The 12,055-nt window shown below is 63.9% G+C and overlaps 1 protein-coding gene across 1 annotated transcript; it reads right to left on the reverse strand.

Annotated features, from left to right (window-relative positions):
- Positions 1–185: 185 nt before the first annotated feature.
- Positions 186–8,078, reverse strand: MEX3D (mex-3 RNA binding family member D; the record flags this gene model as incomplete). The annotated part of the gene is made up of 2 exons (XM_082835855.1): positions 7,416–8,078; positions 186–1,564 (listed from the first exon to the last, which is right to left on the reverse strand). The coding sequence occupies exons 1-2, from the start codon at positions 8,023–8,025 to the stop codon at positions 186–188; spliced, it is 1,989 nt and encodes a 662-aa protein (XP_082691981.1). The 5' UTR covers positions 8,026–8,078.
- Between the last annotated feature and the right edge of the window lie 3,977 nt (positions 8,079–12,055).

Below are 12,055 nucleotides of genomic sequence, written 5' to 3' on the forward strand. Positions count from 1 at the left end.
GGTGTCGCTGGGCCACCGGGTCGCCGTCTCCACGCTTGGGACTGGAGTTAAAGCTCGTCTGTAAACACTGGCCAACCCGCCGCTCACCCCGCTCACCCCCTCCCCTTCCTCCCCACCCGGCCCTGAGCACCCACCCCGCGTCCGTGGACGGGCCCTGAGGGCCGCGGGCGCGGCGAGGTGACCGGCTAGGAAAAGATATGAATGGCCTGGGTGGCAGGTGTGCGGCAGGCTGGGCACTCGGGCTCGCTCTTGCCGCAGATGCGGACGGCGCAGTCCATGCAGAAGAGGTTGTGGCCGCAGGGCACCAGCGCGGCCATCACCTCACCCTCTGCACACACAACGCACTCCCGCGCCAGAGCCGCGGAGGCGGGGGCGTTGGGGGCCGGGGCCGCCTGGGGCTTGCGGCCACTCTCCGAGGCGCTCGAGTCCAGCGCGGAGCACGAGGAGGCCGAGGAGCTGCCGGGCAGCGAGGTGGCCGTGGAGAAGCTGGCGCTGCTCGAGAAGGATGCCAGGGAGCCCTGCGGGGGCCGCCAGGGCAGGGCGCCCACCGGGTCGGGCGCAGCGCGGCGGGCCAGCGGGAGCTCCAGGCTCAGGCCGCCGGGCTCGGGCAGCGTGGGCGAGTGTCGTGGTGTGCCAGCCCCGCTGCTGCGCCGGGCGCCCGCGGCGGGTGGCGCGGGGGCCCCGTTGACGGCGGCGCAGCCGCTGAAGGCGGGCAGGGGCGGGGCCCGCTCAAAGGGCGCCCAGATGGTGGCCGCGGTGGGCACGGTCAGGTCCAGCGCCAGGAAGTCGAAGCCGAAGTCGCAGTCCTCGGGGGCGGGTGGCCCCGCGGGGGCCCCCGGACCGTCCCCACCGAAGGTGAAGCCTCCGTTGCCCGAGGCGCCGTAGGGGCTGGTGGGGTCCGCGTCCGGCACCGGCATGGTCGGCCCCCCTCGGCCGCCCGCATAGAAGGCCTCGGGGCCCCCTGGGGTGCCCAGGGCAGCGTCCCCCCGGAGGCTGGCCGTGGGCGCGGGGGGCCGGCGGCCCGGGTTGGGGGCCTTGGCCCAGAGGCCCGCGGCTGCCCCGAGCAGGTCCAGGCAGACGTCGGTGCCATTGGAGTGGAAGTCGCTGTCGGGGCCGGTGTCAGCGAAGGCTCCCGTGCGCAGCGTGATGTGGGCCTCGATCTCCTCGCGCGCCCGGTCCACGTTCTCGGGCATGCCCGTCACAGCGAACACCGGCTCCTTGTCGCGCCCGGGCGTCACGATGTACGTGTGCGTCCGCTGCTGGATGCGCTTGATGGTGGCGCCCTTGGGGCCCACCACCAGCCCCACCACGCGGTAGGGCACGCGCACCTGGATGGTGGTCTGTCCCGGCAGGTTGGGCGGGCCCTGCGCGGTACCGGGCAGCCCGCCTGCCTTGCTGCGCGTGGCGCGGATCACGGAGAAGTGCTCGGCGGCCGACAGGATCTCACGCTTGGCCATCTCCACGTCCTCTTTGCGGCCGGTCACGATAAAGACCGGCTCCTCCCCACGCACCGGTGTCTTGATGTACGTGTTCGTCTTGGCGCGCAGAGCCTTGATCTTGCACCCTGTGGTGGGGGACGGGGGGACACAGTGAGGGCAGGGACCCCTCCCCAGGACAGCCCCTCCTGGGCAGCAGCTGCAGGGGCCAGCCGGTGCGCTGGGTTAGGAGGCCCCACCTTCGGGCTGTAATCTCAGGCACTCGGCGTCCCTCCCTCCAACCTTGGGCGTCAGTGTCCACTCTGGTTCTGCAACCCCTGGCTCTGTAACAGGGGGATTGTCCCAAAGGCAAGGAGGGACCCTGTTTTAGGTTGAAAGGCGTCCCCCCAAATCCATGTCCACCTGGAATGTCAGAATGTGACCTTATTTGGAAATAACGTCTTTGCAAATGTAATTAGTTAGGGTGAGGGCATGCTGGATTAGGGCGGCCCTGAATCCAATGACCAGTGTCACTATAGAGGAGGAACATGTAAAGACACAAGAGAAGATGGCCCTGTGAAGACGGAGCCCAGGGTTGGATTGAGACAGACACAAGCCCAGGAACGCCAAGGCCTGTCAGTCAGTACCACCAGAAGCCCAGGGAGAGGCCGGAACAGATTCTCCCCTGGAGGGAGCATGGTCCTGCCCACACCCTGATTTCCACCTTGCAGAACTGTGAGGGTTCATTTCTATAGTTTCAAGCCATCCAGTTCATTTTACCAGATCTAGGACACGAATGCAGACCCTCTGACACCAACTCCCTGACAGGAGGGGAAACTGAGGCTCGGATTGTGGAAATGGCCTACGACTTCTTCCTGACCATGTGACCCTCCCCCAAGAGCAGATCCTGGGCCCCATATCAGGACACCTCCAAAGGCCCTCGGTGGTCCCAGCCTCTGAGGGGAAGCTCGGGGACATGGCCTTGTGGCTTCATCTTTGCTGCCTGGGCTGGGCTGGGCTAGGGGGCTGACCCTGCGGAAGGGGGCCAGGGTGGCCGTTGGGGAGAGGGTCAGTCGAGCAGGTTCTTTGACTAGGTGCCTCTCCCACCACCTAGGCGGCCCTCCCGAGGTCGACTGGAAGCTGCCCCTGAGACATCTAAACACCAGGCGTGGCCGGCCCGGGGCCCTGACACCCACCCCCCCGCCCAGGGGCCTTCTGACACATCTTGAGTCCGGACCCAGGAGTCTGGGAGGACCCCCCCACCCCCAAGTTCTGGGGATGCCAGAGGGACACAGGGATATTGTTGCAGTGCAAACAGAGGGCGGCATTGAGTGGAATAACCGCGTGGCTAACTTCTCAGCGAGGGAAAATACAAAGTTAGCGGGACGAGCTGTCTGCCTGCAGCCAAGGAAGTCAGAGACCCGGGGCCTGGGCAGGGGGCAGCCTCACCCCCAGCGCAAAGAGGGCAGGAGCCCCCCATCCATGGCTGAATAAAAGGGGGCCAGCTGAGTGGGGGTCTGAAATCTCCCAGGGAGACACTGCTTTCCTCCCATCTCCCGGCCTCGCCTCCTGGCCCCCAGCCATCCCCACTACACCCGGCGTCCTCCCCGTCGGTGGCTGCTGACCTGGGCTGCCTCCACTCCTGCCTGGATGGTCTCCTCCCCACTTGGCTGGGGAGGCCCCTCCTGCAGTTCCCCTGCGCCTGACCTTTCCCATTTGTCACGTCATCCTCACTGCTGCACCCCACCGTCCTCTCCCTTCTCTGCATCACATCACAGCCCGGCACCCTCTCTTCCAGGAAACCCGCCCTGACTATGCTGGGCCAGGCCCCAGCACACACTTCTCAGAGTTTCTCCTCACACCCTAAGTCTGACTTTCTGGACTCCCCGAGGCTGGGGGACTGTGCTGTAAGGGCCGGTGGACTGGGATTGCCCTGGGCACTCAAGGAACCATCCCATGCCTCAGTTTCCTCACCTGCCAAAGGAGGGCAGAAACACACCCAGCCTCACAGGTTTGGGGCAGGACCTGACCGGCCACAGACTGGAGAGTGGCCCCAGACCGGTGCCTGTCCTCATGGGGGAGCCTTGGTGGGGAAGGGACCCCTGGGCAGGTCAGGGCTGGGGAAGGACCCTGCAGCTTTCCGCTTGCCGGCCCCCATCCTGCCCTGACCCAGAGAGCAGCCTTGGATGGAGGCCTCAGTGGCCAAGTAGAGCCCAATTAACCATCCAGACTTCAGCTGTGACATCCACTATCCCCCAAACCCCACCCACGCTAAGACCCTGAGAGGTGGCAGAGCTTGGGGGGGTGGGGAGTGGAACTGCACAAGCCAGGAAATTGGGTTTCCAGGAGTGACCCTGGGGGCTACCGCCAACTGGTGGGTGCAGCAGAAATGCAGCTTCCCGGGCCCTTCCCCAGGATTCCAACTCAGATAACTGGGAAAGGTGGCTGACTGCCCCAGGCCCCAGCAGGCCCCACCCTGCGGCAGCCGGACCCTCCTCAAGAGGGGCAGGGCCAAGGGTCCCCATGGGGGGCCTAGATGCAGGCAACCCTGCTTCCCATTGCTCGTGACCCTGTACTGGGGTCCAGGCACCACTGCACTGGGCGTTCAGGGAACCAGGCCACACGGGCTCTGCCCCAAAGGAGCCCACGTGGTGACCACAGGCCACACTTATCAAGGGAACCTCAAGGCCGTGTGCGGGGAGCTGAGGGGCCGCCCTGGGAAGGAGGCTGCGTGCCGCTGGCTAAGGGGACAGCAGGGACAGAGTTCCAGCAGGCCAGGGCTGGGACAAGTCAGCCTGATACACTGCCACTCCCAACACAGCAGGGTGCTGTCCCCAGGGCGAGGCTGAGTCACAGCACCGTGTCTGGGGGCAAAGCTGGCTCACCTGTGAAACGGCCAGGGAAAGCCCCGTGCAGGCACGGAGGGGTGTGACCAGCCACCCAGGGGCCCCGTTCTTCCTACGCCCCCCAGTGGGTAGGTAAGAATGTCAAGGCAGGGGCCCCCGACAGGCCTGCAGCGTCCCACAGGGGTGGGGCCCCGCACAAGGGAGAGAACAGCGAGCGCGAGGGATGATGGAAGGGACCCTGGCTGGCTGGCAGGTCACTCGCTCCCGACCGTGAGCCGAGTGTGCTGCAGACCCAGGCCTGGCTCTGAAGACCCAACCCCGGCCACCCCACCCACGGCCATTCTGCCAACTGGGGCAAAGGCAGCAAGGCGGGGGGCGCAGGGGAGGGTCTCAGAAGGAACTGGGCGCCAGCCCCCTGACATTTGATGACCAGCTGGGGTGACAGGCTCTCCACCGGCCCTTCTGAGTTTCCACTTTTCCTGTTTGTGGAAGGGGGCCACCTCCCCACCACCTCCAACCCTGGAGCTTTGGAAGGTGGAAGGTTCTCTCCTGACTCACCCCTGCTCCCTGCAGGGCAGGAAGAGCCAGGAGACTAGGGTTCATATCTGGGCCCTGCCGACCAGCTCTGGCGGCACCTCCGCTCCTGCAGCCTCTCCCTCCCCGTCTGTGACCCGAGGCTGCAGGATCCTCTCTGGGGGACACCTCAGGGCAGGTTGAGGCTGCCTCTCAGTGGGTCCAGGGCACCTTCTGGGCCCCTCGGCCTCCGGGGGGAGAGAGCAACGCAGGGGCTATAATCTCCTGCCTGTGCCCAGAAGGTGCATGGACCCATTTCAGGGCTGAGAAAACCGAGGCTCACAGAGCAGCAAGGGGGTGTCCAGGAAAGGGCGAGCCCGGGTCTGTGGCTCTCGTCAGCACAGGAGGTCGGGCAGGTGAACCCCCTGACCCTGCACTCCAGAGAAGGGGGTGGCCGTGGGCCTGGGGTCAGACAGAAAAGAATAAGTTCAGGGTAGGCCGTGCCCCCTGCCCTAGGGACAGCAGGGCAGTAAGAAGGGACAGGTTCCATGTCCAGGGACCCACAGGGTGGACAGCAGGGTGGGTAACCAGAGGAAGGGCACAGAGTCCTCCAGGCTGTGCTTGAGAACTGGTGGCAGAAGCTGGGAGCCACAGATGCTTCTAGAGTGGGGAGACACAAGGGCTGCTGCAATTGCCAACCTGTCCTGGCATTCGTACTCCCCTCTCTGGTGCCCTGTACCCCACTCACCCCTGCACCCTGGGGTGGCTACAGTGTGCCGGCCCGGTGCTGGGATAAGAACCATCATCTGGCTTGAGAATCCTCACGACAAGGGAGCTGCTCTCCCCTCTGTCACAGAGAGGAGCTCTTGTGCTCAGAATCACAGGGCCACCCTAGTCTGCAGGGAGAGCTGTCAGGGCCCAGGGACCCCCAGAGCCTGCCTTGCTGTCTGCCATCCGCAGGAATCCAGGCTGATACCCTGGGTACCAGCGGGTACCAGAGGGACACGCGGTACCAGTGGTCAGTGTGGAGCCTGGCGACCCAGCCACCAGACTGCTCAGCATGTAGGCCAGGGATCGGTGCCCCCTGCTTGCGGCCCGCACCCCCGGGGGGCTGACACGCGCATTCACATGGGACTTGTCCTCAGGCTCCACCACCAGGTGGATCAGTCTCATGACCTTGGGTGACAGCCCCCAGCCTCAGTCTCCACAGGCTCCTGGACACTCGGCTGGGAAGCAGCTGTCTTGTTACAGGTCCCAGTGAGGTTACTGGGGACAGGGGCGGCAGGAGGTGTGTCCTGAATAGGAAGGAGGCAACTGGGTGGCAGAGGGGAAACGTCCGATCGTGGTCTCGTGGTGCCTGCGGGTAGCCGCAGGGCCCGGAGAATGGTTTACGGGTCCCCCTCCCCCCGGCTCCCATTCCTAACAGCGGGTCCCCGGGCCCAGCATCACGCCTGGTCCTCCTTGTGTCCACACATGGGGAGGACAAATGAATGACTGAACGTACCTGCACCCAAAGCCAGAGGACTTGCTACCCCCTGGCCCCACCCACCCAGAACTAGTAGAGCGGTGTCCAGGGCATCCCTGCGGTCCTCTGCTTGTGGCAGTTAGGGCGACAGGTCACCTTGAGACTCAAGCCCCCCAACACCCTTCTCTAGCTCCTGTTACCGAGGGTCCAGAGGCAGGGACCCCTAGCCCCACGTCAAGCCCCGCCCAGGCCCCACCCCAAGTTCTAGAACCTGGCTGAGCAGCAGGGAGCCCGGAGGTGCGGGCAGGAAGGCAGGAAAGTTGAGGCTGGTGGGCAGGCAGCTAACAGGGTGGGTGGGTGTGTGCTGGGCCGGGCACTGCCCACCACCCTCCAGCCCGCCCGCCCCGCAGCTCCAGGGCCAATGAGCGGCCGCCGGCCTGATGTCACCCTGCAAATCTCAGCCTGGCTCTCTAACAAAGAGAACAATGGGGCAGCCACAGGGACACTCCGACAATGCTGCTCCGGGACCCGCACACCCTGGGTCTGCTGCTGGCCACCTGGCCAGGGGAGGGCTGTGGGGCAGGACCCCAAAAGTGGCTTTTACGGGCGGGGTCCTTGTGCATCCCCCAAATCCCTGACTGGGGGCGGAGAGCCCGGTTGGGATCCTCTCTCATCCTGTCCTGCTCCCCATCCCCAGCAGGGTGCCCAGGCTGGCAAGTCTCGATGCACCCTCTCTGTGCCGCCAAACTTCTCTCGACACTGCCGGAGCGCCCGCGCCCCCAGCCCCAGCGACCCCCCAAACCCGAGCGAAGCCGCCCCGTGCCAGTTTTGGGTGTGGAGCGGGCACTGCCCAGCCCGGCCCCCTTATCCCCGGGATGCCACCGCTGGCGGCCCAGGGCCCGGGCAGTGAGCTGCACGCAGGGGCCTTTCCCGGCTGCAGGCGCCCAGACAAAGGCGGCAGCGGGACCGGAGCGCCGAGGGGAGGAGCGCGGGCTGCGCCCAACTTTCTCCCGCGGCCAGCGGCAGGACAAAGGCACACAGGCGGCCACCGAGGCCCGAGCCCACGCGGGGCGTGGCCGGGGTCTGGTGTCCAGCCGCGGGCTGGGCTGGGTGGCCCCTCCCGGGACGAGCCGCGAGGGGACCCCCGGGGAGGCGCCCCCGACGGCGGCCACTCACCCTGGCGACCCACGATCTCGGCGACGTGCTCGGAGCTGGGCACGGGCACGCACTCGGTCATGTTCACGCTCTTCTTGCGGCTGCCGATCACGCTCATCTGCTCGGCCAGCAGCGTCGGGGGACCCAGGGCCGCGGGGTGGGGCGCGAAGCCCGCGAACACGTCGGGCGGCGATGGCCGAGGCGGCGGCGGGGGGCTCACGTCGGGCTCCAGCAGCGGCAGCGGGCCGGGGGCCACGGCCACCCCGGGCGCGCCCGCCTCGGGCCCGTCGGGGGGCGCGGGCTCCGCCGCGGCCCCGCAGTCTGCGCCTCGCGCCGCCGCCACCGCTCCGTCCCCGCCGCCCGCGGCCGCCCCCTCCTCGTCCTGGTCGCCCGCGCCCCCCAGACCGAGCCCTGAGAGCTGGTCCAGGGCCAAGCGCAGCGCGGCGGCCGCGTCGTCGGGCTCGGGCGGCGGCCGGGGCGCAGGCGCGGCCTCCTCGGCGCCCTCGGGCGGGGGCGGCGGCGGCGGCGGCGGCGGCGGGGGGCCCGGGCTGGGGTCCCCCCCGACCGCCGCCCCGGGTCCGCCGCTGCGCTTGCCCCCGCCGCCGTCGGGCTGTCCGGTGGAGCTGGGCATGGCGGCGCTAGCGCTCGGGCCCGCGCTCCCGCCTCTCGGCCGCCGGCCGCCCCCGCCGCCGCCGCCCGCGCCGCCGCCCTCCGCCTCTGAGAGCTCGGCCGCCGGCCGCCGGCATCCAGCGGCGGGGCGGGGCGGCGGCGGGGCTGCTCGGGCGCGGGCGGCGGCGGCGCGGCGCGGCTCGGCTTGCTTCTAGGCGGCGGCGGTGGCGGCTCCTCGGCGGCGGCGGCGGCGGCGGCGGCGCGGACGCTCCTTCCCTCCGCCCTCCCGCCGCCTCCCTCCGGCCGCCGGCCGCCCCGCCCCGGCCCCGCCCCCGTGACGCGGCTGCCGCCAACAATGGGGCGCCGGGCAGGGCGCACGCGCGGGACGGGCGGGGCGGTCACGTGGCGCGGCAACCCGCGCCACGGGCTTTGGGGCGGGCCGGGAGCTGTGGCACGTGCGGGAGCGGCCGCAGGTAGGTGCCCGAGGCGGCCCGGGCCCTGGGGGCGCGAAGGCGCCCCGCCCCAGTCCTCGCCTCTGGGCCGGTGTCCCTCTCCCGAGGCCCCTAGCGCCGGGGCTGGCCTCCAGACTCCGCCCCCCTTCCCCCGCGCGATCCCCGCACGCACCTGGCTCCTAGGGCCCCCCACCGGGAGGTCTCGGGCACCCACATCCCCCATCCCGGGAGAGTGCCCCGAGCCGAGATAGCGCCACGTGGTGGTGCTTCCCGGCTTGGGCTGGTTTCTACCCGCCAGAGCCCTCGGACGTGAGCACCGCCCTCTAATGCTCAGAGAGCAGCCCAGCGTGCCCACGCCTAAAGCCAACCTGTCCCGGTGGCCCTTCCTCCAGCGGCCTTTCAGGGCCTTCTTTTTTCCTTTGGGGCGAAGGAGCCGTCCGGTTTCCCCCTGTGGGATTTCTTTTGGTGAATGGATGGGCTGGGATCGACCCCACCCAGGTTGTCCTACCGGGTCTCCGAGGGGACCCGGGACCTAGTCCCTGCTTGGCTGCGGGACCTCAGGCCAATTGCATGGGCTCTTTGGGTGGGAGAGGGGGCACCCTGCCCCTTTTGTCCAGCACTGACCTCTCACCTGGTCCACTGCCATCCTCACCCGACCTGGGTACCTGCCCCCCACCCCATGGAGTCCTTCGGCCACAGCTGTCCACGACTGGATGGCCCAGAGTTCGTCACCTCTCTTCACGAACTCTGTCTTCCCTGGCAGGTGCCCCTCCCCCTCTCTTAAGGGACCCCAGTTCCTCTCTTAAGATCTTGGACTTCTCTTTTGTGTGCTTGAATGCTCCCTCGGAAGTATTAATTATTTCATTATAACTTATGTTCAGGGACTTCCCTGGTGGCGAAGTGGTTAAGAATCAGCCTGCCAATGCAGGGGACACCGATTCCCAGCCCTGGTGGGGAAAGATCCCACATGCCGCAGAGCAACTAAGCCGGTTCGCCACAACTACTGAGCCTGCGAGCCACAACTACTGAGCCCCTGCGCCTAGAGCCTGTGCTCTGAAACAGGAGAAGCCACTGCAATGAGAAGACCACGCACTGCAACGAAGAGTAGCTCCCGCTCGCTGCAACTAGAGAAAGCCTGCGCGCAGCAATGAAGACCCAAGGCAGCCAAAAATAAATAAATTTCTTTAAAAAAAAAAAAAACAAAACAGGAGGAAGGGGAGAAGCGTCATAAATAACTTTAGAGACACGGAGGAAAATGCCAGAAGCCACCAAAATTGCTGAAAGGGGGTCTGGTCCGGGGAGCATGGGGCTGGGCACGGCTATTTTCCATGATGGGGATTTCAGTGTTTTTTGTTTTTTGTTTTTTTTTTAGCTACACATATATTAGTTTTTAAACGTGTTGAGGCAACACTGTGATGAAAACACCATGGCCAGTGAGGCTCGGTGGGGGCCTGGGTCTGAGCTCTGCTGCTGAGCGCCCCTCCAGCACTGCCCAAGGCGGGGTGGCAGTGGTGCCTCATCCAAGGTCATGTTTTGAGAGAATAATAGTCAAGGAAAAGAACTTTGTTGCCAAAGAATATAAAACCACAAAACTGCCTTCCCTGCACCACTTCCACGTTCAGTCTTCCTCCTCCAGTTATTAAAATGTGCTTGTGGCAGTTGATTTTGGAGTGGGCTCATGGTTACTTTTGTGAATTGAGTTGGGTTTGAAATAAAATTTACACGCAATGAAAGGCACCTGCTTTCACTGCCCTGTGCATAAGCTCTTCCTGCCCAGATGAGTGGCTGCAGGACCCAGTTGGCTCTCCCCTCTCTGTCGGTCACCTGGACCAGTTTTGCCTCCTCTGGGGCTTCACGTAAACAGAATCTTTTTTTTTTCCCCCTTTTTGTCTGTACCGCGGCACATGGAATGTCCCTGACCTGGGATCGAACCTGTGCCCCCTGCAGTAGAAGCTCGGAGTCCTAACCATTGGACCACCAGGAAGTCCAGGGAATCGCTTTGTACTCCCTTGTGGGGTGAGTTTTTTGCACTCGGCCTAAGTTAATTTTTGTCATTTTTTAAAGACTCCTGGCCAGGCAGCTGTGCATCCAGGCTCCTTCATGGGCCCGTGTGGGCTGCCTGGTCTCCCCAAGGCTGCCAGGGACCCTCTGTCTCCCGCCAAGCTGGCTCCCCACACCTCTAGGGCCGGCCAGGATCTGTGCACAGACGTCAGGTTCCCTGAACCCCTGATATATATATATAATTTTTTGATAAATTTATTTAGTTTTGGCTGAGTTGGGTCTTTGTTGCTGTGCGTGGGGTTTCTCTAGTTGCGGTGAGTGGGGGCTACTCTTTGTTGTGGTGCGCGGTCTTCTCATTGCAGGGGCTTCTCTTGTCGTGAACCACGGGCTCTAGGTGCGCGGGCTTCAGTAGTTGTGGCTAGCAGGCTCTAGAGTGCAGGCTCTGTAGTTGTGGCACACAGACTTAGCTGCTCCGCGGCATGTGGGATCTTCCCAGACCAGGGCTTGATCCCGTGTCCCCTGCACTGGCAGGCAGATTCTTAACCACTGCGCCACCAGGGAAGCCCCCTGATATTGTTTTATTTTTAAAATTTGGGATATAATGTACACATATTAAGGTGCACCCTTTAAAAGTACACAATTCAGTGGTTTTTTTTAGTAAATTAAAGAGTTGTGCAGTCATTACCACCATCAATTCTAGAACATTATCAGGAATTCCCTGGTGGTCCAGTGATTAGGACTTGGCACTTTCACTGCTGAGGGCCTGGGTTCAATCCCTGGCTGGGGAAATAAGATACATCCCGCAAGCTGGGCGGCGTGGCCAAAACAAAAAAATGATCATCGTCCAGTAAATGAAACCCCTTACACTTGCGCCATTACCCCCAAGCCCCCTACAGCCCCAGCCCTGGCAACCACTCATCTACGGATTTACCTTCTGACATTTCACATGCACGGAATCAGACACTGTGGCCACAGCAGTCAGGGTTCTCCAGAGAAACAGAGCATAATAGCAGAGGTTTACCATAGGAATTGGCCACACAATTATGGAGGGCTCTGTGTGATTCAGTCCGAGGCCAAGGGCGCGAGAACCAGGAGCTCCAGGGCAGGAAGAGAGGGACGTCCCAGCTCAAGAAGAGAGAAGGAACTTGCCCTTTTGCTGTCTTTTTGTTCCACTTGGGCCCTTGATGGGTCGGATGACACCCAAATGGGTGAGGGCGGATCTCTCAGTCTACTGAATCAAATGCTAATCTCTTCCAGAAACATCTGCACAGACACACCCAGAAATGTTTTACCAGCTCTCCAGACGTTCCTCAGCCCGGTCAAGTTGACACCTACAATTAACGTCACAGCTTGCTTCTGTGTCTGGCTTCTCTCACTGAGCATCGTGTTCTCAAGGTCCATCCACGTTGTAAACGAGTGTCAGTGTTTCTCTCCTTTTCACGGCGAAGTGATGCTCCCGCGTGTGGAGGGACTAGATTTTTTGTATCGAACCATCCCTGGATAGACGCTTGTTTCATCAATTTTTTAAAATAAGTAAATAAATAAATTTTTGGCTGTGTTGGGTGTTCGTTGCTGCGCGCGGGCTTTCTCTAGTTGCGG

Source organism: Leucopleurus acutus, assembly GCF_964270905.1.
Source record: "Leucopleurus acutus genome assembly, chromosome: 3".
NCBI lineage: Eukaryota > Metazoa > Chordata > Mammalia > Artiodactyla > Delphinidae > Leucopleurus > Leucopleurus acutus.